At 41.5% G+C, this 26,350-nt stretch overlaps 1 protein-coding gene across 1 annotated transcript in view; it reads right to left on the bottom strand.

Moving 5' to 3' along the window:
- LRRC1 (leucine rich repeat containing 1) overlaps positions 1–26,350 on the bottom strand; it is a 130,569-nt gene that overhangs the window by 19,502 nt on the left and 84,717 nt on the right. Inside the window, exons 3-10 of the mRNA XM_036318152.1 lie at positions 24,747–24,825; positions 20,985–21,074; positions 10,376–10,432; positions 10,043–10,106; positions 8,800–8,874; positions 6,204–6,348; positions 4,038–4,156; positions 2,171–2,254 (exon numbers count right to left, since the gene is read on the bottom strand). Coding sequence (XP_036174045.1) covers positions 2,171–2,254; positions 4,038–4,156; positions 6,204–6,348; positions 8,800–8,874; positions 10,043–10,106; positions 10,376–10,432; positions 20,985–21,074; positions 24,747–24,825 — 713 coding nt within the window. The remainder of the gene's footprint in view (positions 1–2,170; positions 2,255–4,037; positions 4,157–6,203; positions 6,349–8,799; positions 8,875–10,042; positions 10,107–10,375; positions 10,433–20,984; positions 21,075–24,746; positions 24,826–26,350) is intronic.

Raw genomic sequence — 26,350 nt, forward strand, 5'->3', positions numbered from 1 at the left:
AGATCCAGTTCCTGATACATTCTCTGCTGTATCCGGCAGCTGAGGGATAGGCACAGACCTCATTCCTGCATCAAATTCTCGATGCCAGAAAACCAATGATAATTTCTCAGAAAGTAGATAAAACGTGATAGCTAACTAAAATGCTTTGAAGCTAGAAATACTTTCACTTTTCAAATCATGAAAAGCTGCTTCTAGTAAATGCATGCAGACACATAGCATGCACTAGGCATAACTCTCTAAAAGAAACAAGAAGTACAGGTTTCATTCTCTTAAAGTAAACAGAGAACTGAGGCTAACATAATGCTGAGTCCTATAAAAATAAAATTCCAAAGCTCTTGTCTAGAATGTGTTCCTTTGAGAGAAAATCAAAAGAAAGGGAGAGGGAAGTGGGAGGTGGGGTGAAACTGGGGATTAACATTATACTGAAAAGTGCTCTCTTTGGCATTCACATTGAAATATTCCTAAAATATAATAATTTTCTAAAATGCCCAAACTAAAGATAACCTGACCTTTTTTTATCTAATTAAGATCCTGCCACACCTCAAGGTCACATAGATGAAAAGGTTGGGCTGAGTCAGTATCAGCTGAGGGGCCAAGTTACTCTCGGCCAGTGAAGAGCCGTGAGCTGTGAGCGGGCTGTGGGAGACACATCTTTGCAGCCCAGTTCTAGACCCCCAGCTATGTGAGGCCTAGCAAGGAAAGCTGCTTGCTGGCCTGTTTCCTCCTCTGTGAAATGAGGAAACCCCATGACCTTCAGAGCGGAGTGAGGACTCAGAGTAAACACATGAAAGCTCCTAGTCCAGCGGGCCTTGAGGAAGAAAGTCATAAATCTTTCTACCTCTCATTGCCTGTGTTTGCATCTGATCTGTCGTCACCCATGTGCATGTTCTATCCCACAGGAGTACGATTAATGTGCAGAATGATGCTCAGCTCTGTGTTCTGGGTTATCACTTAGAGACTGGCACCACATGTTTTGATTGGCAGAAGCTCTTAGTTGTGCCCCGATTAGGCTGAGATGTAGACTTCAGAGAGCTGGGAACAGTTTTATTTGGATGCCAGTGTTCAGACTGAGGATGTGTCAGAATATGGTCACATTTACAATGAATGTCCTTGTGCTTCCGTTCAGGGACGCTGGCCGTCTAACCCAGGGAGCAGACTGGAACACGGAGGGCAGGGCACCGAGATGAGGAAAGGAGGGAAGAAATCAGGCCAAGTTCAGGCACCCTGAGACGTACACCAGGAAAATAAGAGCTCCTCAAGTTCTGGCTGGTTAGATGGCAGCTCAGAAATTATTCCAAGGATGTTGAAAACTGTCAAAACAGAGAAATACAAAGGAAACTGCACCTGGCCGGTGACCGCATCACACAATCCCACACCTTGCTATGTGACGCCCTGCCGAAGGGAAAGGGACTCACCAACATTGATGAAGAGAAAAACGGTGGCTTAAGCTTAGTTTTAGACTCTGTTGTTAATTTAAAAAGTCAAGCTCAACACTGCCCATCTCCAATCACATCCTCCTACTTCCTAGTAGAATAAGCCTTCTTTTAAACAACACACCGGACGCCTCTTTGTTTGTCATGCTATGGGCTTCCTTCTCGTTCTGAGCATTTTCACCTCCCCAGCAGAACGTCACAGCCTCTAAGTCCGCACACCACTCTCCACAATGGGCAGCGACCGTCCACTTTCTCCTGCTCAGAGCACCGACAAGAAAAAGTCCTGAAAACCCAGCTGTCGCTTCCCATTTGCCTTCCTCTGTGTGGGTGGCTTGGCATGAGCCCTATCCAAGGGTCGTCTCTGCCCAGGAACAACATGGCATCAAGACCCATTTTTATCATTCCAATGGCTTATGGGGCAGTTTAACTTCACATTAAATTCAATTAAACCCAAAGTCATCCCCTTCCTCTGCCAAACCCCCAAATCACCATGGTGTCACTGTTCACTGTCAGCCAAGGCCGCAGCCTCGGTCTCTCTCTTCCACCCACTCTCTTCAGTGTCACCGACGATCACTCTTTGATAGAATTCCTCCAACCATGTCTATACTCACGGACGAGAGTTCACGCATTTAAAAAGAACCACATAAGTATTTTTAAAGTATTTGACATTTTTGATTCCTTCTGTGTTATTATAATTTCTTTGTGATTATTATTTTATTATTTTTTTTAGCACATACCTCTTTTGGTAAAGACACTAATTTATTTCTGTCTGCATTCAAGTTGCTCAGCTTCTTAAGTTTTCCAATGCTCTTAGGTAAGGTCTGTTAAAATAACATTTTTATTATTAACTTAACACATATTTTAACATGGCACAGTAAAACAGAGCTTTTCAAAGACTTGTAATCTCATCAAGGGACAGAAGTAAGCATTCTTCCTAAGTATCAGATATTTGTGAATTTCACTTGGGGATGTGGACTTAGATATTTTGCATTTTGGCTGGGAAGAGAAAAACACCTAATAAAGAGGTAATGAAGGCTTTTCAACTCAAATGAGAGCTTAATTATCTCAAGATTCACCCCTACCCTGTGCGCACCTTCAAGAACCACACTGATGTGATCGCGTGGCTATCTAAGAAGCCACAGCGCTGGGGCAGGTGACCCGAGTGCTGAGCAGAGGTGCCGGGACCCCAGGGAAGAGAGAAGGTGTAAGGGCCGCTGTGTGGAGCACTGAATCCTACAGGTGGGGGGTCTTCAACACTCCAAAGGAATCTGAGGGTAAATGTTATTTTTATTTATTTATGTTTAATGTTATTTTTAAAGTTATTATGGCCTGGTTGGTGTGGCTCAGGGGTCAAGTGTCGGCCTAGGAACCAGGAAGTCACAGTTTGATTCCCAGTCGGGGCACATGCCCGGATTGCAGGCTCGATCTCCAGTGGGGGGCCTGCAGGAGGCAGCCAATCAATGATTCTCTCCCATCATTGATGTTCCTATCTCTCTCTCCCTCTCCATTCCTCTCTGAATTTAATAAAAATACATATTTTTAAAAAACTGTTTAATGACTATTTTTAAGCCTAAAACCACAAACCAGGGCAGGAAGGTTTGGTCACTCCCCCCACGCCTGCCTGAGGAGTCGGCTTGCACTGCCTGAGGAGATGCAGCCCCTCTCCCGCTGATTCCGTCTTTGGTCAACTCTTTCTGTCCTTTGTTGCTCTTTTCACCAAAAGACCATTACTTACTCTTTTATGAAGGAGGAGGAGGAGGAGGAGGAGAAGGAGGAGGAGGAGGAGGAGGAGGAGGAGGAGGAGGAGGAGAAAGAGAATGAAAAGCAGAGTTAAAAATAAAGTGACAAAATGAAGATAGCAAAAAGGGAAATGTAGGAAAGCAAACTGAAGAAAACAATAGCGGCTAAAAGAGTATTAAAAAAGGAGAAAAGGGAGGTGAAGTGATAGATGGAGGACTGATGAAAACAAAGGCAGCAGCAGGAAGTGAGAAGGCAACTGAGATTTGCTGTCACCCTGCTGACCTGCCCCCGCAGGTGGTGCACGCCAAGGCCTGTGCCCAGGTAGGACGGGAAGCCTGGTCCAAGTGCGGGACTCCTGCAGTCACCTCCACCCTCTATTTCTAGGATGGGGTGAGCTCACATCAAAGCCCAGCAGATACCACTCTCTGGCTCCCCCCAAAAAGCATTCCTCCCCCAGTCCCACGAGGCTTTCCTGGCCAGCCACCATTTCCTGCCCATCTCTCCCACTCTTCCCTTTTGCTACAGAATCCAGAGAGAACAGTGTTTCCTCTGAGGCCCTTGGCCCCCATGGCAGCGGCACATCCACCAACAGTGCTGATCCCTGCCCCTCACTGGTGTCAGTGCAGTCCCTGTACTGGGAGCACCAGTGGCACACACATCTGACAGGGGGGTGGAAACACCACTTTCCTCACTTATGCAGATTAAAAACCAGTCATCTTCGTATCATGTATTTGCTTCTTCGCAAGTCCCTTTTTTGTGTGTAACATAAGGAAATTTCCATTTAGTGCACCCAAGTTACAAATAAGTAGAATCCACCCTGATAAGTTTTATAAATACCCATTTGAATGCGTAAACCACACTCACCAGGAGTCGGTTTTCTGTGAGAACCAATTCAGTGAGGCTCTCACAGTCCCCAATTGTTTCAGGCAACTGTGTTAGTCTGTTTTGATCCACCTTTAAGATCGACAGCTTCTTTAGTTTTCCTGAAAAATTATTAAACTCATTAGTAACAATTGTTTTCCTAATCATCATTTGGTATTTCCTATCTGCTGTTCTTTCTTGTTATAGTTATTCATTTTTTCCTCACCCAGCTTTTCACATTATGAAATTACATCATTCTCATTCAGATCACTAAAGGTTGGGAGTTAAAACAATTTACTCAGAACATTAAAAAGTCAGCAATTAGAAGCCAATCATTTTAAAAGTCACTACCTAAAAGTATCATATCAAAGCCAGAAAATTTAAAGAAAATTAAGCAGCTGGCTCTTAATGGATCTTTTAAAACAGGAGACAGGCTTTTATCTTACTCCAAGAATCCTCCTACTAATAACAAAGAACACTAAAGTGCAGTTTATTCCATCACTTATGACTGAGCATGACTTAGTGAAATCCCTATATTGTAGTATTTCTATACGTGCAGAATGAGATGGTCACCTTTGACAAGTGCCATGAAAGACCGAGTCCACCATGGAAAAGAAGAATCTGTTTACTGCAGCCTCCTCGGGTTCCCACTGAGTGAAGAAAATCCCAAATCATTCAGATTCTCATTCTCAACTACAACTCAGAGGACTCTGCCCACAGAGCAGATGTCCTCTGCTATCTACTAAGAGTGGCTGGCATGATTAACCTTCCCCAGGAAAAACAGAAAGCAGCCTCCATCTTAGGAGAGACATAAAGCTGGAGAAAGGGAAATGTCGAAAAGATTAGCTTGCCTTGGGTGGCCTTACAGGGCAACGCAGAACTAACCTCCTTGAGCTCTTTATTTAGCACGACCAGCCATAATTACCGCTGTCCCAGAGGGTTCTAGGCAACTGTGAACCCTGTCCTGTCAGGGCACACTGTATCCCACACTTGACATATCTTGCCCCAACAGGAGTCTCCCCAACAGTCAGACTGACGAGTGGTCTTGCAGCCTCCCCTGGAATACTTCCAGCGACAGGGTGCTCACTTCTTCACTATGCAGCCCAGACTACCTTGTACAAGTATCTCTCTTAAAGCCTTTCTTATCAAGTTGAGATTCATGGTCCTTGACTTTTCCCATTTGAACGGGAAGATATAATACATCTCCTCCTCCTCCATGACAGCCTTTCAAATGCTTGAAACTAGCCACCTCGTGCCCCTATTTCTTCCTATTACAGGCACTAAAACACCGCCAGCTCCTACAACTGCTTTCAGTTGCCATATATGATTCTCCGTGAACATTTCTACCTCGAGTCAAAATCCCCAAAAGGCAATGTCTATATGGTGGCTGAGCTGCTGTCACCTTCATCCTGACCAAACCCCAGGAAGGAAGCAGTCCTTTGCCATACAGCTTCTCCTATTGAAAGTTTCAGAAAACTCCCTTCGATGTTTTGAATAAAAGTTTAATGAAGGTCAAAGACAGAAATCCTATGACAACTATATGGTTAAATGCAGCTTCTTACAATTGCTTTGCTATGGTGGGGCTGCTAGTCCACATCTGTATATACCTTCTCTGTTTGCATTTATTTTCTCAAACTTAAATGAATTCCTTTATGCTAAAGGAAATGCCTGGACTAATTTTTTAAAAAGAAACAGCACAGAATGGTTAATGTAAAGGATTATTCTCAATGTCTCAGAAAAGGCTCAACTCCAGTGCACTGTGCCAGCTTGAGCAGCCCTTCCCCAGGTTATGCAATAAGGTCAAAGTTACTTTCTCCTCAACTATTGAGAATGCTCAATTAGAAATTTCTTAATGAAGGCTCATATGCCTGAAACACATTCAGTAGGCTAATCCCTACTGAAGTCATTGAGACAAGGTGTGGATGAAGTAGATATGAGTCAACAATTTTAAGAAATAATACCTATAATTGCTACCAAACCAAGGTGAAGGAAATACTTTCCTATAGAGAAACTTAAATTGTATTATTTTTGCATTCCTTCTTAAAAAAACAAACAAGGAAACTAAAGGAACCACATCCCCAGCTCCTGACTGTGGTGACTGAAGGATCAGAGTCCTCCAAACGCCCGAACAGCCAGCGCCTTTAGGAGTTAGTTATTCCCAATACATACCAATGCCATCCGGAATCGTTTCTAGTAAGTTCTGGGAAATGACCAAATCTGTTAATGAAGTCAGGCCACTGATTTCTTCAGGAAGTCTTTCCAACCTGTTTTCAGAGACATCTAAGCACAGCAGGTTCTTCAGATTTCCTATTTCCTACATCAGTGACACAGAAAAAGAAACTCATGCTTAAACCTGCCATAGCACAGAGAAATGTCTTACAGTGATATTTTGCAACCAAAACCCAGAGTAGTCCTAAGGATGTTTCTTCAGCATCTATCTAGATGTGAAGGCTGGAGTAAGTTTCCAGACCCTCTTCCAATGAAAACGGGAAGCTGCATGAATCAGTCACAGAGCTGGGAGCGATGCCAAGTCCTCCAACTTCAGGCAGGCAAGGAATCAGTCACTTAACAGATGAAGAGATTGGCACAGAGAGAGAACAAACAACTTTAAGGTCACAGGACCAGGGGGAAATAAGAGGCTGGAAACCAGTTCTCCAAGTTTGGAATCAATCAAGGGAACCCTGAGATTTTTCTCTGTTAAGAAACCATCTACTTTTTGTCTCCCATGACAGGTAGTACTTGTTGCATAAAAAATATCAATGCAGCTGCTTCCCAGAAAAACTGGAGCATACAGATCCACTGACACATTTAACATCAAGGGAAGAAAGAGCTCGCATACTGCTTTTAAGGAAAACAGTCTACCCTGGAGTGGGACAAGTACCTGGATGAGTCTAACAGTCTATTCAAGAGTTACCCTCCCTTCCCTTCCATTCACAAAAGTCCATGTTTTCTCTTATAACTGCTTCCACTTTTCCATTCCACTGCCACTCAATTAAGTGCCCACCCTCATTACCCTCTGCCCTGGACTGTTAGCTCTGCCTCTTGGCCTCTCTCTACCCAAGTTTGTTCTACAATCTGGCTTCCGTATTTCCCTCCTGGAAACATAGCTCTAGTCACATTATCAGACCACCCATCTACTCAAAAAAAAGTCTAGTGGATTCCCAATGTCTTCAGAAGTACAAATTCCTCAATCTGTATTTAATTTGGTCTAATCTATTCTTTCCGTTTATCTCCTACCAATATGCATCCTATGACCCGCCCCTGCATTTCCTGTCATGGGAAAGCAGACTACATGTCTATTAATTTCACACCCGATCCCTGCAGTTGTTCTACTTTTTCATTAATTCCTTTTAACGATGTCATTGTATCCTTTTCTTTCTGTCATCGATGGAGACAAAAATAATTCTGATTATTTGAAACTGTCTGGTGTGTTTAGTACTGATTTAACAGAAGTTTATATAAGAAAAGCAACTGAGATGCTTAAATAACCATTTAAAACACAATCACTGGTATTTTAATTTCTTGGTGTTTAGGATGTGGCACTTTGCATATAATCATTTATGCACGTTTGCACACACATATACTCTTCCCCCCTCATGTCTAATAGCTGGTATTTTATTACTTCCCTGACAACTTCCTGGTATTTCCCCTCTCCATCCTTTGACTCCTAAAATAACTAGAATTCTCTCAATCAGGATTTCTCATATTTTTCTAGAGAAATCGAAGTATCAAACCCTCACAACACCAATTGCTGATCAGTCCTATCCTTTGCCCAATGCAGCCAAGGCCTCAGAGATAGACTCAAATCAGTTCCTACTGCCACTAGCCCTACGTAACGTCATGGAGATTCCGGGGCTACGGCTACATCAAGTACATTTTCACTCTAGTCCTTCTTTCTAGTGTCGAGACTCCCTGGGCGACATGGCATTCCCCACCTGAAGTGCGCAGGCACCACACTGGTGCTCACTGCTGAGCAGAGGCGGATGAGAGGTACTGTCAAATACAAGCACCTGCCCATCATGAAAAGCAACTGAGACTTTAAGATTGGCTGGACTACGCACCAGAGGATGAAATTCAGTAATAGTTGGAGGGGAAAAAATAAGAGGAAAATGCCCATTTGTGAAATAAAGAATTTTAATATTGCTTTCACACCATTTACAGGGCAAAATGTGGTCATAATTATGCCCAAGGCACATCATAAAGAGTGGCAGAAATGCATACCATCAGAATCAGGGGTCCCAGTAATTTACAAATTTGCTGGGCTAGACGTAAGCCATGTGGGTAGCAAGGATTAAGACTTCACACACTAAAGGATATAGTTTCTATCTTTAGTAATAGTGCGTTGGGGCTCTCAGTTTTCCTCTGGCAATACAGCATAATGAATACTCAATATATTTCTCCAAATGTGCTCTTTCAACCAAAGTTTTTGGTTTTTAAGATCCCTTTTACAGCACTGCCAGCATGGCTCAGTGCTTGAGTGTCGACCTATGAACCAGGAGGTCACGGTTTGATTCTCAGTCAGGGCACATGCACAGGTTGATCTCCAAATAGGGGGTGTGCAGGAGGCAGCTGATCAATGACTTCTCTCATCACTGATGTTTCTATCTCTCTCTCCCTCTCCCTTCCTCTCTGAAATCAATTAAGATTATATATATATATTAAAATCCCTTTTAAAGAAACTCTCATGTAGAAGCAGGGAAGATATGAGAGTGGTGGTGGCTACTGTTTTATGTTTGGGGGTAGAATATGTGAAATTACCACGTACCTGAGGTAATTCTGACAGTTGATTTCCATCCAACCAAAGATCCTTTAGATGTACGAGAGCTCCGATTGATTCTGGCTAAAACAAAAAGAATAATGTTATGGTAAGAAAATCCAACACTGTCTTCCATTAAGAAAGAAAAAATCCTATTTTCAACAGTTAATGATGGGGTGCTACAGAGGATGTCTGTTGGTATTTCTCTAATATCAAGCCCCCTTCATAAGAGCACCCCAACATTCAACAATGCCAGTCATGTCCATGTATGCCCATCATCTCTGGCCTAACCCTCCCTGCCTCCCAATCACAACTCTTTTATTATATACTAGAGGCCCGGTGCACAAAATCTGTGCACGGAGGGGGGGGGGATCCCCTCAGCCCAGCCTGCACACTCTCCAATCCGGAACCCATTGGGGGATGTCTGACTGCCGGTTTAGGCCCAATCTCTGGGATCAGGCCTAAACCAGCAGTCGGACATCCCTCTCACAATCCTGGACCGCTGGCTCCTAATCTCTTACCTGCCTGCCTGCCTGGTCGCCCCTCACTGCCTCTGCATGCCAGCCTGATTGCCCCTAACTGCCCCCGCTGCCAGCCAGGTTGTCCCTAACTGCCCCCTCCATGGCGGCCTGGTTACTCCTAACTGACCCCCCCGCCCCCCGCCAGCCTGGTCACCTCTTACTGCGCCCCCTGCCAGCCGGTCGCCCCCAACTGCCCCCCCCTGCCAGCCTGGTCGCCCCTCACTAACCCCCCTGACGGTCTGGTCACCCTACGCAGCCTGCTTGTTCAGTCATTTGGTCATCCCTCACTAACCTCCCTGCCAGCCTGGTCGTAGGCAGCCATCTTGTGAGGGTTAATTTGCATATTACCTCTTTATTATATATGATGTTTTTATTGATTTTAGAAAGAGAAAGGGAGAGAGCGACAGAAACATCAATGATGAGAGAGAAACATTGATCAACCTCCTACATACCCTCTTACCAGGGATTGAGCTTGCAACCTGGGCATGTGCCCTGACTGGGAATCAAACTGTGACTCCTGGTTCATGGGTTGATACTCAACCACTAAGCTACACTGGCCAGGGCACAAATCACAATTCTTAACCCATGTGAACTGTAGCACATTCTTTTATGCTGCCAAGCTAAACATGTGGAAATACTGGTTTAAAAGCATCCCCACAGATCTCTCTCAAAATTTGTGTTCATAAGTAAGAAAAAAGTTAAATTCAAAGCACTCTACAATACAGACTTACCAAATTGTATATTTCATTGTTTCCTAAGTCAAGTTCTTCTAGTCTCCGTAGCTGAGTAAGAGAGCTATTAAAAAAAAAAAAAAAAGTTCTTAGATAATACTTAGAAATACCAAGCAATGTGGTATTCCCTCACTTAAAACTAGTTTCCAACAATAAGATTATTTGGATTTTATTAATATTGCACAGGACGGACCACTAAGAGAAAGCTGACATCTCCCAAACTTTCCATAAGATACAGAATTTCTTTTTGACAAAACACTACAGTACTTTTTTTTTAATGTTTGAAGAAATTCATTCGGTACAAAATCCCTCTTATTTTCCCCAGAGACTCACTCAGGAAGATATGTAAGAAGATTCTCTCTCAGTTCCAGTGAAGCCAGGTTATAAAGACTAGAAATGAACAGAAGAAAAAAGTGTAAGGAAAATTCCTGAGATTCTTCCTACTCTCCCTCCCAATACACCCTCCATAAGGAGCAACTCTTAATGAAACCTGAACATTACTTCCCCGTGGGAAACCATCGCCACCACCCCACCACCACCCCCATTAAAAACAACATCACCTCTACCTCCCACATTTTAATTTTAAAAAGAAAAAGAGTAGTAATTGTCACTATAAGGCACCCTCATTCAAATTTCTTGTTCATTTAATATATGCAAGTAACTCACTAGCAATCATTGAAAGACAACCATTCCCAGGACCAAGACAGAAGCAGGATATGTTCTCCTGGCTCCAGAATGTCAAAAATGTGCTGTTACCATAAAAACAGTAATCTCACGGAGCTCGGAGCTCTTCTTCCAAACATCGGCAAGAAACCACCCCTGTTTGACATAAGTGGGCACTCAGTCCAAAGAGCCCAAGTGCTCTACTTAATTAAGATCATAAACTAGGAGCAAGCGGTCAGAGCTCTATGGAAATAACTGATTTAAATGCATTAGGGATAATGTAATAGCACAGCTCACATGGTGCCTGGAATGCAAGTTTGACTCAGTAAGTGCAGCTATTATAATGTTTCTTTTATTTCTATTAAACCCCAGAATGGTACTCTTTTCAGCAGATTCTGCTGCCTCTTGGGTATAATCCATGCCTAACAGGAGCGCCATGAAAGGAGACAGGTGTTCTCCCCAGACACTGATTGGTGGCAGTTCCTCATCACCAGCAACCTCGACATCCAAATGCAGTCAGCACTGGCATAACAAATTGACTCAGAAGATGACTGATTTGCCTGTTACTCCAACAGGCACTGTACTAAGCTCTATACCAATTGAAAGTTCAAGATCCTGCTAACATCACCATAATAACGTCCAGATTTGGAGAATTTTTATGTGTGAGCACACAGACATTATCCCAACACTCTAATCTGCCTTAATCCTCTATTTTCCTTCCAATATACAAGCCGGAATCATTGGTACAAACAAAGCTGGTTTCATAACACTGGAAAATGGAAACGTGATTGCATGAACAGTATATTTATATACTTAAAGCCCATTTTCTTGAAAATATATTTTAACTATACAATGACATGCACAAATTCTGCATCACCTTCTCCAATTATAGAAACTGAATAATAGTTTTCACAATTGAAGCAAGAGCAAACAAATAAAACACTTTAGAATGCATTATTTTTGAAAAATAAAAAATCCCTGATAATAAGCAATTATGAATTTAATAACATCCTCCAAATAAAATGCAAACAGGTGGGAAGCTGGAGCTGTCTGATTCCACTTTCTCCGGGCCACATGTTTACACAGAAGAAATAACAATGGGAAGGAGAGAGTGGTGAGGACGCCAGCCAGTATCTACTTCAAAAAGCAATCACAAGATAAGGGTGATAAGTAAGATTTTAAAAGACGTTGCAAAAGTAAAGATTTCAAAAGAAAGAGCTTCGTTTTCAGTTTTAAATTTTCATGTGACCCCCCTAGCCAATTTTATTGGGGAGGTGGTAATCATTTGGCTATTTACACATTTATATTTTTTAAAATCACTACTAGAGCTGTCATTTCATATCTTCATTACTTTCACACCTAGCACTGTGACACACTAAAGACATCCTCAAGGTGGGGAAAGAAGTCCTTTGCTTCAAAAACTTTCCTCATTGGGCATCAGAAAAAGCTTGTTAAGGCAGTTTGACAGGCCTTGGTGCTGAGTGTGCTGCTTACCAAGGTCTGCAGGCTTCACTGAGGCTTTTCCTTCCTGAAACAGGGAGGGGGCTGGGGAGACACCTGCCCACTGCATGTGGCAGGAGGTGCCCAGCAGGGCTCCTTACAGGGCTCACCTCTTAATTAACAACAATCAGCACCAGGGCTGGGAGGACACAATCAGGAATGTGAGGCTTAGTGTGAGGTCCATTGGAAAGTGGCAGGGCCACAATTCAAATCCGGTTGAGAGCCAACACTGCAGGCCTGCTGCTTCCCTGCCCCCAGGCATTCTCTGGAACTTTCTGGTTATCATTTAAATTTTAAAAACACCTGCCAATTTAGGATGACTACATCTTACCTTCTTAACCACAGCAAGGACACTGGGATTTTTGTTGGTTTACATGTCATTTTAAAAATATAATACACATTTTTTAATTATCTTTAAATTTTGTCTTGAAGGTAAAAGGCATAGTCGGCCACAGTTACTAAGGAAATAATGCTTGAGCAAAAATATTGCAAAGACTTACAGACATATGCAACTTAATAATGTCATATTAGATTAAACACATAGTTCCCACTCCTATTAGGTTAACATCCAAATATAATATCCTCTTAAGTAAAAAAGGTCTGACTCAAAAGCTCTTAGTTTCTATTGTTTTTGGATAGTAAGGAAAAGATGACTCTCCAGGTGTTACAACAACAAATATCGTATTTTTTAACCTTCTAAACTCAAAAATTAACTTAAAGTAAATAAAATAATAGCCTTTCTGAGGTAATACTTCCCCATAATTTTAAACGATTTAAAATGAAGAACTCAAACATTATAATCAGACTGCGGACCCACAGATGAAAGTGTCCCTCTGAAAAGAGTATGTGGAGTTTGAGAGACCAGAGCCCCGGCTCCAATACTGGCCTGTTCCTCACTAACCAGCTAAGGTGCTTCACCACTGTATCTCAATTTCCCCTAAAATGAATACAATCATATCTTCTTCTTCTTCTTCTTCTACTACTACTACTACTACTACTACTACTACTACTAGAGGCCTGATGCACGAAATTTGTGCACAGGGGTGGGGGATGGGGGGTGGGAGGGTCCCTCAGCCCGGCCTGCACTCTCTCCAATTCAGAACCCCTCGGGGGCTGTCTGACTGCCTCTCGAAATCCGGAACCGGTGGCTTCTAACCACTTGCCTTCCTGCCTGCCTGCCTGATCGCCCCTAACCCCTCTGCCTGCCTGATCACCCCTAACCATCTCTGCCTGCCTGATCACCCCTAACCATCTCTGCCTGCCTGATCACTCCTAACCATCTCTGTCTGCCTGATCACCCCTAACCATCTCTGCCTGCCTGCCTGCCTGATCGCCCTTCACTGTTCCCCTGCTGGCCTGATCGCCCCTAACTGCCTCTGCCTCGTCCTGCACCAAGGACCCAGGATTCCCTCCACTGACCAGTCACAGGCACCCAGGACCCAGGCCGGCTTCGCCCGGACCAGCTGCAGCCGCAGGGGACCCTGGGCCGGCGGCTTCGCCCGGGCCACAGCTGCTAGTGCTCAGGACTGCAGGCGCCTGGGACTGCAGGGCGTGCAGCTTGTTCCTCTCCTGGGTCACAGCCCCAGCCACTGGTGCCCGGGACGGCAGAGCGGGCGGCTTGTCCCTCTCCCAGGCCACAGGCGCAGGTGCAGCTGCTGGCACCTGGGACCATGGGGTAGGCTGCTTGTCCCTCTCCCGGGCCACAGCCTGGCTGGTCCCCATTTCTCTCTTGCAAGCTCATTTGTGCCTGGCTGGTCCCCATTCCTCTCTCCCCAGTGTTGAGTGTCTGAGCCGTTACAGTGTGACAGCATGAGGGTATGACAACCATTTGCATATTAGCTCTTTATTATATAGGATGGCAAGCTGAGCATACTGTATTTACCCTTCAACTTTATAGAACCATCCTTGTGCCTTATTTCCTTGAGACAGCCCCTTTCCTAAGCACAGCCCAGTACCTTACAAGTCCGTGTACTCTGAGTTGGGGGTCTTCTGAAAGATTGCTTGAAGATGTTGTTAACCACAGGAGTCATCCCCACTAGAGAAAACTCTTCCAACAACAGCCCTACAGATAGTGAGCTGTGGCACTGGCCAGCTTTTAATCAAATCATGCATTGCCCATAACTGATGACCAATAGGAGAGACAAGAAATAGCTTAAAAAAAAAAAAACCAAAACAAACAAACAAACAAAAAACACGCAGTTTTGACTAACTCCATCTCCCATATGAGCCCAACATCAGGTATAATCAGGACTAGTCATTCTGAGTTCAAAGAATCATTAACTAATTCTAGAATGAAATCACAGGTTTGATGCTCATCAGTTCTTGCTTAGGCTACCAGTCCCACTCCAAAATGTGGTTCTCCAGACTGTCTGGCAACAGCTGATGTGAAACAGGATCTGCCTGAATACATATTTAGACCAGAAACATGACTTGAAAATGAATGAATGAATGAATGAATGATCCCCCTTCCTAGTCTTTCTTTAAAATATAGTTTTATTTATTTCAGAGAGGAAGGGAGAGAGAGATTGAAACATCAATGGTGAGAGAGAATCATAGATCAGCTGCCTCCTGTACTCCCCCTACTAGGGATCAAGCCTACAACCCAGGCATCTGTGGGAATTGAACTGTGACCTCCTGGTTCATAGGTCAATGCTCAACCACTGAGCCACACCTGCGGGCCCTTTCTAGTCTTTCAGAATATAGCATCTTCAACTGAGACATCGGGACAGTGCCCTCCCCATCAAAACAACCAATTCATTTCAATGCAAATGTCTTTGCATCTCTTACATCGCCTAAAAAAAATTCACTGCTGAGAAATGTTGGATTGGAGCCCAATTCTGTGTGCTTCACAGGCCAGGCTCTTAATCACTAGGCCAAGAAAAACAAGGAACCAGAACTCCACATGCATTTATCAGCCTCTTCAGCCACAACATGATATCATAGGGACAAAAGGAAAGTGTCAGGTATTTCTAACACTTTTACAAATGTGACAAATATTAGACACTTGAGATGTAATATGAAATTACTGATCTTTAGTATCCCTAGTAATAGTGATATCAGAAGCTTACAATATGACACATTTTGTTACAAGTGCTTTATAAGAATTAACTTTATGGACAAGAAAACTATACACAGAGAGGGAACTTGAACAAGGTCTCACACAACTGTAAGTGGCAAAGCCAGCACTCACTAAGGAATCTGCACTTTTAACCACTATCTTCTGCAGTCTCTTTCTTGAGTTGTTAAGTCAAGCTTGTGAATAGGCAATACATTAATATATGTGTAAAGCAAAGTATACTGTGTGTTTTCCTCCCATCTTTGACCCCAACTATCTGGTTTCCTACCACTGAGACCCTTCTCATGGGAAATCACCTTTTCTGTTAGTTGTTTCTGCATTCATCCAAGAGTTTTCCTTTAGGCAAAGACAAGCAGGTATAAATATAGAGTCTTATCCTCCTCCTTTCCACATGGAAGGTAGCATCCTATACACATCTGACACTGCTTTCCTCACTGAATAGATTTTTGTCTCACTTCTCACCTGGAATATATACATTCCAGTACATATTTTTCACTGTCTAGTCATACCTTAATGTTTTCAAACATTCCCCTATTACAGCTATTTTACCCTTCAATTTTAATTTCTGGCAAATTAAATTTCTATGCAACATTGCTGGGATGACCTCATCCTCCTCTCACAAAAAGACATGATTTTCTATTCTTACTGTAACTCCCACCTTTTCTGCCAACAAATGGGGTCAAAACAAAACCTAACAAACCTAACCTCTTGCAGGAAACGAGTGTGAGCCTTTCTTCTCAGCACACTAATGCCTACTGTTTTACACAGCTCATGATAGCAGGGGCAAAAGTAATACTCTTTTCTAAGTCTGAATGTAGGCCAACTGTATTTTTAGGATTCTATTTCAGCGCCTGGGGGAGTAGTTACTTTAAAGAATTTACATCTGTTCTCCACTACATTTTAATAAAAACCCTTTTTAATCCACTTGGGTTCCCCCCACCCTTTTTGGTGGCCAAAATCATTAAGAAAGTAAAGAATAAAATAAATTAAGGTAGGCCAAGCAAACAAATGACAGTATACTATAAAGCCATTAAAATATAAACTCTATAATTATGGCAATGATACTTAGGAAAAACAATAGTGATGGAGATAGGAGGAGTTGTTTACATTCATTATACTTCTGTTTTTTAAAAAGTTAATATTTTTATTGATTTTTAGGGAGAGAGGAAAGGAGAGGGAGAGAGATAGAAACACGAATGAGAGAGAAACATCTACATAGATCAGCTGCCTCCTAGCGCCACTTGCTGGGGATAGAGCCTGGACATATGCCCTGACTGGGAATCGAATCAGCAACCTATGGACCTCCTAGTGCAAAGGTCGACACTCAACTAAACCGAATGGGCCTGACTGTACTTCTGCTTTTTAAATACAAAATTAGTATTTAAGAAATCTCTGGTTACATACTTCCTTATGGTGGCTTTGCTCCAGATATTTTTCTAATTTTTAAAAAATAATACCTATTTTATAGAAACTCCCAGGCCTCACAAAAGAGCATTAATATGATTATAGTTTTCAAAAATATTTGTTCTTTGTAGGAAGCCTGAACTAATACAATACAGGTAAACAGCCTAGCACAGGTCTTATCAGCAAGGGCCACATGGCTCACTGAGTTCAAGGCCACTGAAATTAAGTTCACCATCCCCAAGGGTAGCAGTGACAACATCAGACCCACACGCTCTACTTCCATCTGCCAGTAAACCCAAGGGTATTGACTGGCTCTATTTCTACAACAAACTGCCATACTTACAAGTTTATTGATAATAACCATTTAATAACTGACAATTATGTTTGGGATACTGTGTCAGTCTATTACATGCATTACTTCTCCTTCAAAAGGGCTATTTTTTTTTTAAAGAAAAAATGTTCAGATAAACAGAGTACAGATGTTTAGACATATTTAGGCAAACTTACTTTTTTTTGAGGGTATTCATTTCTTTATGGCCGAGGATGTGGAAGCTCATGGAGACAGGTGCACAAAGTAAAGACAGGGCGCAGGCTCTCAGGCTGCAGCAGAGGCTTCCTCGACCCTCAGGATTCCCCACGAGTTCCCAGTGGGGTTTTACACCCTCCCACCTTCACTGCCACTCCACATCACGTGAATGTTTTGGAGGCTCTAGTATGGGTACCAGGTGCAAGTAACTGAGACAAAATGACCTCAGCACATTCCTTATGAGTTGACACTACAGAGTATTTTCAGTAAGAATAGACCAGGTCACTTTCCCAGGTAAACTATCATCCTTCAGCAGCAACAGGCTGCAAGTTTGCCTAAAGTCCATCCTTTTCTTTTACTCATTGAGCTATACTTCACATAATATAAAACTCACCTTTTCAATGTGCACAATTCAGTGGTTTTTAGTAGAGTCACAAGATTGTGCCAACATCACCACTACCTAATTCCAGAAATTTTTCATTATCCCAAAAGAAACTTCATGCCCATCAGAAGTCATTCCTTATATAACCCCTTCAACCTCCACAACCGCTGCCAACCACTAATCTGGGTTTCTGTCTCTATGGATTTGCCTACACTGGACATTTCATATAAATGGAATCATACAATATAAGCTTTTCCTGGCTGGCTTCTTTTACTTAACATGTTTACAAGGTCCATCAATGTCATACAATGTATTAGTACCTTATTACTTTATTTACTTATTATTATTTATTATTTATTTATTTATCATTTTGAGAGAAAGAAAGAGAGGGAGGGAGGGTAGGGTGAGAGAGGGAGAGGGAAGAAGGGAGAGAGAGAGAGATTGATTTGTTGTTCTACATCGATTTGTTGTTCTAGTTATTTATGCATTCATTGGTTGCTTCCTGTATGTGCCCTGACTGGTGATCAAATCTGTAACCTGGGCATATCTGGATAAAACTCTAATCAAATGAGCTACCCAGCATATTGATGGTCCCCAGGCGTGTAACCATGTAGTACAAGGTGTGAACATAATGCTTTGCAGTGGAGAGAAAGCAGAGCAACCAGCGTGAGGTTTCAAGTGTACAACTCAGTAACACATCATCTGCACACTGTATCGTGTGCCCATTGGCCCAAGCAAAGCTCTCTCCATCTCCCCTGTGCCCACCTGCACTTACCCTTACCCCCAACCCCCTTTCCCTCGGGTGTCACCATGCTGTTGTCTGTGTTTATGTGTTATGTATATGATTTTTTGCTTAATCCCTTCACCTTCTTTCATCCAGGTCCCCAACCCCTCTCCCTCTGATTGTGGTCTTTTTAAATTTTTTGTAATATCAAATACTCGTGTCTTGTTCACAAAACCATACTATCTGTGAGATGTTGTTTAGCTTGGTTAAATGCTCGTTTGGGAATCCTTTGGGAAACTAAAGAATCTTTGCCTTGAGGAAAGTTAACTTTCAAATAATGATTTGCTTAGAGTGTAGCATACCTGTGCACCTATGAGATTTCCCAACAATTCACCATTTCAACTCTCAAATATCTTTTCAACATAATCTAGGAAAACAGAGGTGCCCCATCTTCTCCAGGGAGGAGTCCATTCTTTGATTGTTTCTTTCTACTACGCACAAGCAGGCTGTTACTTTAACATGCACAAATCTTAAATCCAACAGGTAGAAATCATAAATCTTTTGCTATGGCAACAAATTATTAACCACTAGGAATAGAAAACTCTCTATTTCCCATTTACTTCCACAGATTAAACTACTAAGAGTCATTTGATTCATTGATTCAGCCCCACCCCATATTCTTACTTTCTGGGTGATTATTCAGCATAAGGTTCAAGCTCAAAGTGGAATTTTATTTTGGAAACAATAAGTATACACACGGCTATAACAGTAACACAGGCTGATTAAGTCTAAAATCAAATCAAAACAAAAAACCCACTACCCTTATTACTGGTGGAAAATGCAGATACCAAAGAAATCTGGACATTGACAAAAACAGCTATGGATGTTATTAGAAAAGATGAGATTAAAAAAGAGATAAAATATTGTAACTTATTCTAAAATGATTACTAATAACATTTTCCACTAAAATAATACAGTGGGCAATGAGAGGGGCACTCTGATTTAATAAGAAAATATTTTCTCTCAAAACATTAAACCTTTTTAAAAAGACATGAATTGGGACAGAAGGTCAGGGAAAGGCCGAGAAAGGATGGGAGGAAAGGTACAAGGGAATCCTATTCCAGAGGCCCTGGGGAGCAGGAGGAAGGCGGCATCAGCCTGAGTATTTAAATGAGTAATACAAGGTGGGCAAAAGTAGGTTTACAGTTGTGAGTATGGGAATTTATTCTTGCATTATTTATTAATTATTGTATTAAACTATAAACCTTTTACCCCACTCTGTATATTAATTAGAAACATATGAAACCTGACATAGCAAAAGTGAAGTACAAGTGTATGAAACCCACAATAAAACATTCGTTTCCTCTGCAACTGATACCATGAACTCAGGGGTGGACTTGGGGCTTCTTGTCTCCCTCCCCTTCTCAGAGCTAAAGGGCATAATTCATATATATATATATATAACTTCAGAGAGGAAGGGAGAGGGAGAGAGATAGAAACATCAATAATGAGAGAATCATTGATTGACTGCCTCCTGCATGCCCCCTATTGGGGATCTAGCCTGCAACCCAGGCATGTGTCCTGACTGGGAATCGAACCATGACCTCCTGGTTCACAGGTCAACACTCAACCAGTGAGCCACTGGCCAGACTAAAGGGTGTAATTCTTAATCAGCAAGAAGTCTGCTGGCACAATGGTAAAACATCAGTGTGAATCTGGGGAAAACATGGACTTGCTGCTGAAACTCAATTAGCCAATGGTCTTTTGCCTACACAGGAGGGAAACTAAGAGAAATGTTGCAGAAGAGACATTTGTCAGATACACTGTAATTCTCAAAAAGCCAGTTCCTGTTTTGTCTTAGAATTTAGGCAGGACAGGTAAACACAAGAAATCCTTTATGACACTGGGGGACATGGGTTCACCAGGTAAAGCTGGCCATACAGAGCTTTTAAGTGGTTAAGCATAAGCCACCAGCCTGATTTAACCCACTGTATGTCCTAGAGGCATGGAAAAGATCTGCTAAGATAATTCAATTAAGTCATCTCTGGAAATGCAGAACAGAACATTTATTCATCAGCTTATATTTTCCTCAAAGGATTTATTTCTTGTCATGGCTGTCCTCCCCAACCTCTAAGCCAGCACCATGGAAATGTCCCCATTGCATCCCACCCCTCCCAGTTCTGCGCCTGCTCTCCAGAAGCACCACTCTCAGCCCCCATCCTCAGGGAACAGCACACACACGGGCAGGCAAAGCTGTTGTTCAGAGAACGCTTTCTAAGTTCTCAATGGAGCCCTCCATTGGCTCCCTTCCCCAACATGGTGTAAAATTACCCAGAATGGTAGTTGCTAATAGTATTTACTCACCACCTACATGGCACATGGCACTTTGCTTAAATACTTCGGAACCCATCAATGTAAAGAGAACTTCCACAAACTGGGGTTTTCACTGGTAACAAGTAGCAGGATCCTTTTCAACCATTAACTTACAAGGGTAATTGGTTGCAAAAACACAGGAGGCTGGCTATGATCTTTGTTGTGGGTGAAAGTGAAGACTACGTAAATGGCTTTCTGAGCAGAAAAACAAGAATTTAAAAGGGAAGGAGGGCAGAATGGATGATATAGGCTTTCTTTTGCCCTGATATACAGAAACATCCCATAAAAACTTACTTGCCAATGTTTTCAGGTAGGGACTGTAAGGAGATGTCATTGACAGAAAGACATGTCAAGTTCTGTAATTCAGGGAAGCTTTCTGGTAATCTAAAACAAAACAAAAAGGTTGTTAATTAGAAATAAAAGTGTATATATAGTGTAAACTAAAGGTAATTATAATGATCTCTTCTATATGCTAATTGAAATAACCTCTGTAAAACAGAAGGATCTCTTACCCTTTGAGACAGCATGGAGGGACCTGGAGAATATTATGCCAAACGAAATAAGCCAGTCAGAGAAAGACATGTATCACATGATCTCACTTATATGTGGACTCTAATGAACAAAATAAACTGACAAACAAAACAGACCCAGAGACCGTGAAACATGCAAGAGACAGACGAATTTCAGAGGAAAGGGGGGGGTGTGGATAAGTGGGGAGGAGTAAAATGGGGACATCTGTAATACTTTCAACAAGAAAGATAAATTTTAAGAAACTAAAAATGCTATGCTCATTAAACACTTAAATTAAAACAACAACAAAGAACTTCCTAAAAATTACATTATGCATAGCAAGTTTGCCTTGTCTTCCTATATATAAGGCACTTATAAGGAAAAAAACAAGTACAGGACATGATAAACACTTGTTGGTAAGGTGATCCAGAATTAAAGAGGAAAAAATGCAGGCTTTAAGAATAAAGTTGGGGAAATGTGTGACTAATGAGTGCTGTGTGAAAGAAAATGATAGTCACTGCAGCTAAGAGTGAAAAGACTTGATCGATTAGCAGAAAATAAAGAGAAATTCTAGCCCACACAATTATAATGAAACACATGACAGCTTATAATACCCATAGTAGAGCTATGAATTGCTTAGAATTGACTAGCTGACAGCCAACTGCTACTTTCTTAATATTTTTCTTTTAATGTGACTTAAGATGCCAATCACTTAAGATAATAATGTTTCACTATGTTCTACACAAAAGGACATTTTTCATACTTCCCTTAAACTCCACCGAAAAGCAAGGTTTCAAAATAAACTATAAACTTAGAAAGAAAGTTTACTTTCAATATTTCTATGGTTACCATATTTAGGGAGAGAGAAAAAACTAATTGAAGGCAGAAAAATCTCATTGCATGTAAAATGCTGAAGGTTCTTCTACATAAATCAAAGGTGGACAACAGAACACATAACTTATTGGGGCGGGAGCGGGGGTGGTTTGCTTTAATGATAGTCTCTAGATTAGAATCTTCCATTTTTTTCCTTCCAGGTTTCTTTTTTGAAAAGCAAATACTAAGTTACTACTTGACATTTAATACAGATAATTCCAAACTTCAACACCAAACCCAGGCCCTGCAAGGTAAGAGTATTAACTGGAATTTTCATAATCATTGACATACATTCTTGGTAATGATTTTTACAAAGCTGAAGCCTCTTCCATAGTGTAACAGAAGTAAATTTACATTAAAAATTTTATTGATTTCAATTATGATGATACAAATTATCTTTTTTGCCTGAGTTTTTATCAGAAAATATATCATTTGATAATTTTAAAATGACCTTAAATATAAGAAAAATGAGTTTTTTAAATGGATGATTTGCTTTTTCCTAGCTGTTAACATTAAGAGCTAAACTAGATGAAGTACTGAGGAAGCACAGACTGAAGGTTAGGAGAAAGGAATTCTAGTCTGAGATGCCACTCAGGGGCTTCATGATCTCCTAAGGTCATTTAAATCAGCGGTCGCCAACTGATGGTCCACGGACCACTGGTGGTCCGTGAGGTCCGAAAGGTTGGCGACCACGGATTTAAATTATTTGAGCCTAACTTTATTTTGCCATAAGTAGGCCAAGCTAAATAATTTTTATGGTCCTTTCAACTCACAAACATCTTAATTCTTAAAACAGTGCACCTGCCAAATTAAAAGGACTTGACTTTAAGAAACTTGCCAAATATGAGGCCAGGGAAAAGCCCAGTAAATCTTCATACAGTGTGGGTGTGTGCCAGGAGCGAGTTTTAAGATAATGGTAAAGTCCTATGTCAGCAGACATTAGAAAAGGAAGGCTAGAGAAGTAGAAAAGGGGATTAAGCAATCAACTGGTTAAAAAAAATCAAGGGCAGCATAATGAATATTTCCCAGCTGCCTAACTTGACTAACTGCCTGAGGGATAAATAGCTTAGTGAGTTCAACAAACATTTACTGAATGCTTGCTCCATTCCAGAAATTATAGTAAGGTTGGAAATATATCGATAAATAATAGAGGAACACAAGTCAGCATTCTCAGTCTAGTCCTGGAGTCTTGGTCAAGGAAAGAACTTAAATGTAAATGTCAAGTGTTACGAAATAAGTATGCACAGAGGATTATGGAAGACCAGAGGGGGAGGGGACTGTTGGGATTAATCAAGACAAGATGCTCCAGCTGTACCTAAAGGAGGGTGAAAGGTTGGCATCATCCAAAAGAGAGAGATGTGAAATGAATGGCCTGCGAGCACTTTACTGCAGCAGAGCATGATGTCTGACACAGGCAACTGAGGGCAATGTAGATGGAAAGACAGACCAAGGTCAGAGAGGGTGGGGAGAAGGCAGAGCACATCAAGGAGCTTGCACTCTGTCTTACAGGAGCAGGAGCTAAAGGTTTGAAGAAGAGGAACAACTGCATGGAAGGTGGTTAAGAAAGAGGTAAGACTTGGGCACAGTGATAAATTAGAAAGCGATTAGATTACAGCTTACTAGATCACTCTTTTTCATAAAAATAAATGCTAGTAGTGACTTCCTCACTGAAATTCAAACAGGGGAAGCCAGAAATATTTTTAAAAACATATTTACTTCTTGAAAATTTGCAGATACGGAAAAAACAAAATTAAAGAGGGCATTCCCCATCACTCCACACCCAAGAAGTCCCAAGCAATTTTGAAATGGGTGCGACAAATCCCAAATTTTAATTTAATCTTGATCTTCCTATACCCCTGGTTTTTTGTTTTGTTTTGTTTTGGGTTTTTTTAAGGGTGGCGGGAAGGAAATTAAAGGGAAAAGTATCTTTCTCCTGAGGCTGCTTACATAGTCTTGAAAAACCTTAGAAATGGACCCACCTGGCCCAGAGAAACCTCGGGAACAGACTCTCAAGGGCTGTGTATGCATTGCTGTGTGGGCGCACAGGTGCTATGAAGCCAGTGGTCAGTGGGCTCACGACTGAGCCAAGAGCCACAGTAAAGGGCTCACAATGGCACCACTCAGCTACCCAAGACGGGCAAAGGTGGCTTTATGTGGAAGAATAAACCCAAGGAAATCCTCACAGCTATTTCTAAAGTATGGAAATAATGGTGTCAGTAGAGTTGTTTTCAAACAAACAAATGAGATACTAAATATGTTTCGTTCCTGGAGTGGAAAAAATATCTCTAATAGGACTTCTCCCTGGATATCTATGGAGTAAGCTCTATGGGAGTTTAGAACTCCATCTTATTCCACAAGATAAGATGGATCAATAGAGGATTTATAAGCTACTCCAATTCGTCACACTGCTTCAGAAATGCACTCTTCACTCCTATTTTGTACACTCCAGCGTGCATCACCAAATCCTCTAGCATCTTCTGTGTTCCATCAATAGCACAATGTACCTTCCATTGTACAATGCTATTTGCAAATGAATGTCTGTGAAGATTGAGCATCCTTGATAAAGACAGCCTCCATTCAGGCACCGCTAAGACGCTAAGATGGGTAACCTGGTTATGTTCTTTGCTTGGTTCTCCAAAAAGATATCCTTAGAACTACACACAGAGAGCTTACCTAGTCAGTGGGTTTCCACTGAAGTCAGCTATCTGTAGTGCTTTACAGAATGAGATGCTTTCTGGAATTTCAGGAATATCTGTAGGAGTAAAAAACAAAAAACTATAATTTACCACTATTGTTAACAGTTTTCATCATCCTCAAGATGGGCCACAGTCCTAAGAGAATATCTAAAAATTATGACCTCTATTCAAATGTGACATGAATTTCTGAAGTATTTTTCTGCATTTATTTTATATTTGCTCTCCTAATTGAAGGTATGTGCTTTATAACAGAAGCACATTAAAGAAAATATTAAAAACAACAACAAATACCAAGTCCGATCACCATCAAAGTCACTGATGGCCCTAGCTGGTTTGGCTCAGTGGATAGAGCATCGGCCTGTGGACCGAAGGATCCTGGGTTCGATTCTGGTCAAGGGCACATACCTCAGTTGCAGGCTCCTCCTGGGCCTGGGTCTTGGTCAGGGTGTGTGTAGGAGGCAACCAATCAACGTGTTTCTCTCACATCGATATTTCTCTGTTTTTCCCTCACTCTTCCACTCTCTCTAATAATTAAAGTATCCTCCGGTGAGGGTTAAAAAAAAAGTCACTGACGTATTCTGTTGTAAATCCCATTAGGCTTTTCCCCTTATGTTTTCATATGACCATATCAGCACAAAGATTTTAAAGTACAGTGGGGCCTTGACTTACGAGTTTAATTCGTTCCGTGACGGAGCTCATAACTTAAATTACTCGTATGTCAAATCACTGTGACGTTCGCTGCGACAACTAGCAGTGGGGTATCTGAAGCTGGCTCGTAACCCGAATTTTTTTGAGCTTGCAACTCAAAGCAAAAAATCGGCCGAGAGATGGCTTGTATCTAAAAAAACACTCATTAGTCGGGACACTCGTAAGTCAAGGCCCCACTGTATGCATATTTAAATTAATAGATTTTCTTCTGGTTATAAACATAACAATTTGGAAATTAAAGAAAAGTCCAAAGAAGAAAATAAAAACCACCAACATTCCCATCACTCGGATATATTTTATTCTGATGTATTGCTTTAGTTGTCATTCACACACACACACACACACAATATGTGTGTATAAATAAATTATATTTCAAAATACTAGGTTTGTGCTGATTTGTTATTTTCCCTTTACCTTATTTTACAAACTTTTCCCCTGTTATTATTTTTCCAAATAGTTTGCCTTTCTTAACAATAAAATTTCATACTTCATTTAATCAATCCTCCATTTTTGGACATTTAGGTCGTTTGTAAGTTCTTGATGTTATAATGATATAATATCCATTTCTTATTATTTCTTACGCCAAGTTCCCAGAAGTGTAATTACTGTGTCAAAGGCATTAACATTGCTACAGCATTTGATAAATATTGTTAAATTCCTTTAGCAGTGGTTCTCAGCCTTCCTAATGCTGCGACCCTTTAATACAGTTTCTCATGTTGTGGTGACCCCAACCATAAAATTATTTTCGTTGCTACTTCATAACTGTAATTTTGCTACTGTTATGAATCGTAATGTAAATATCTGATATGCAGGATGTATTTTCATTGTTCACGACCCACAGGTTGAGAACCACTGCTTTAGAGGGAGGCAAAA

Source organism: Myotis myotis, unplaced genomic scaffold, assembly GCF_014108235.1.
Source record: "Myotis myotis isolate mMyoMyo1 unplaced genomic scaffold, mMyoMyo1.p scaffold_m19_p_7, whole genome shotgun sequence".
NCBI classification, from domain to species: domain Eukaryota; kingdom Metazoa; phylum Chordata; class Mammalia; order Chiroptera; family Vespertilionidae; genus Myotis; species Myotis myotis.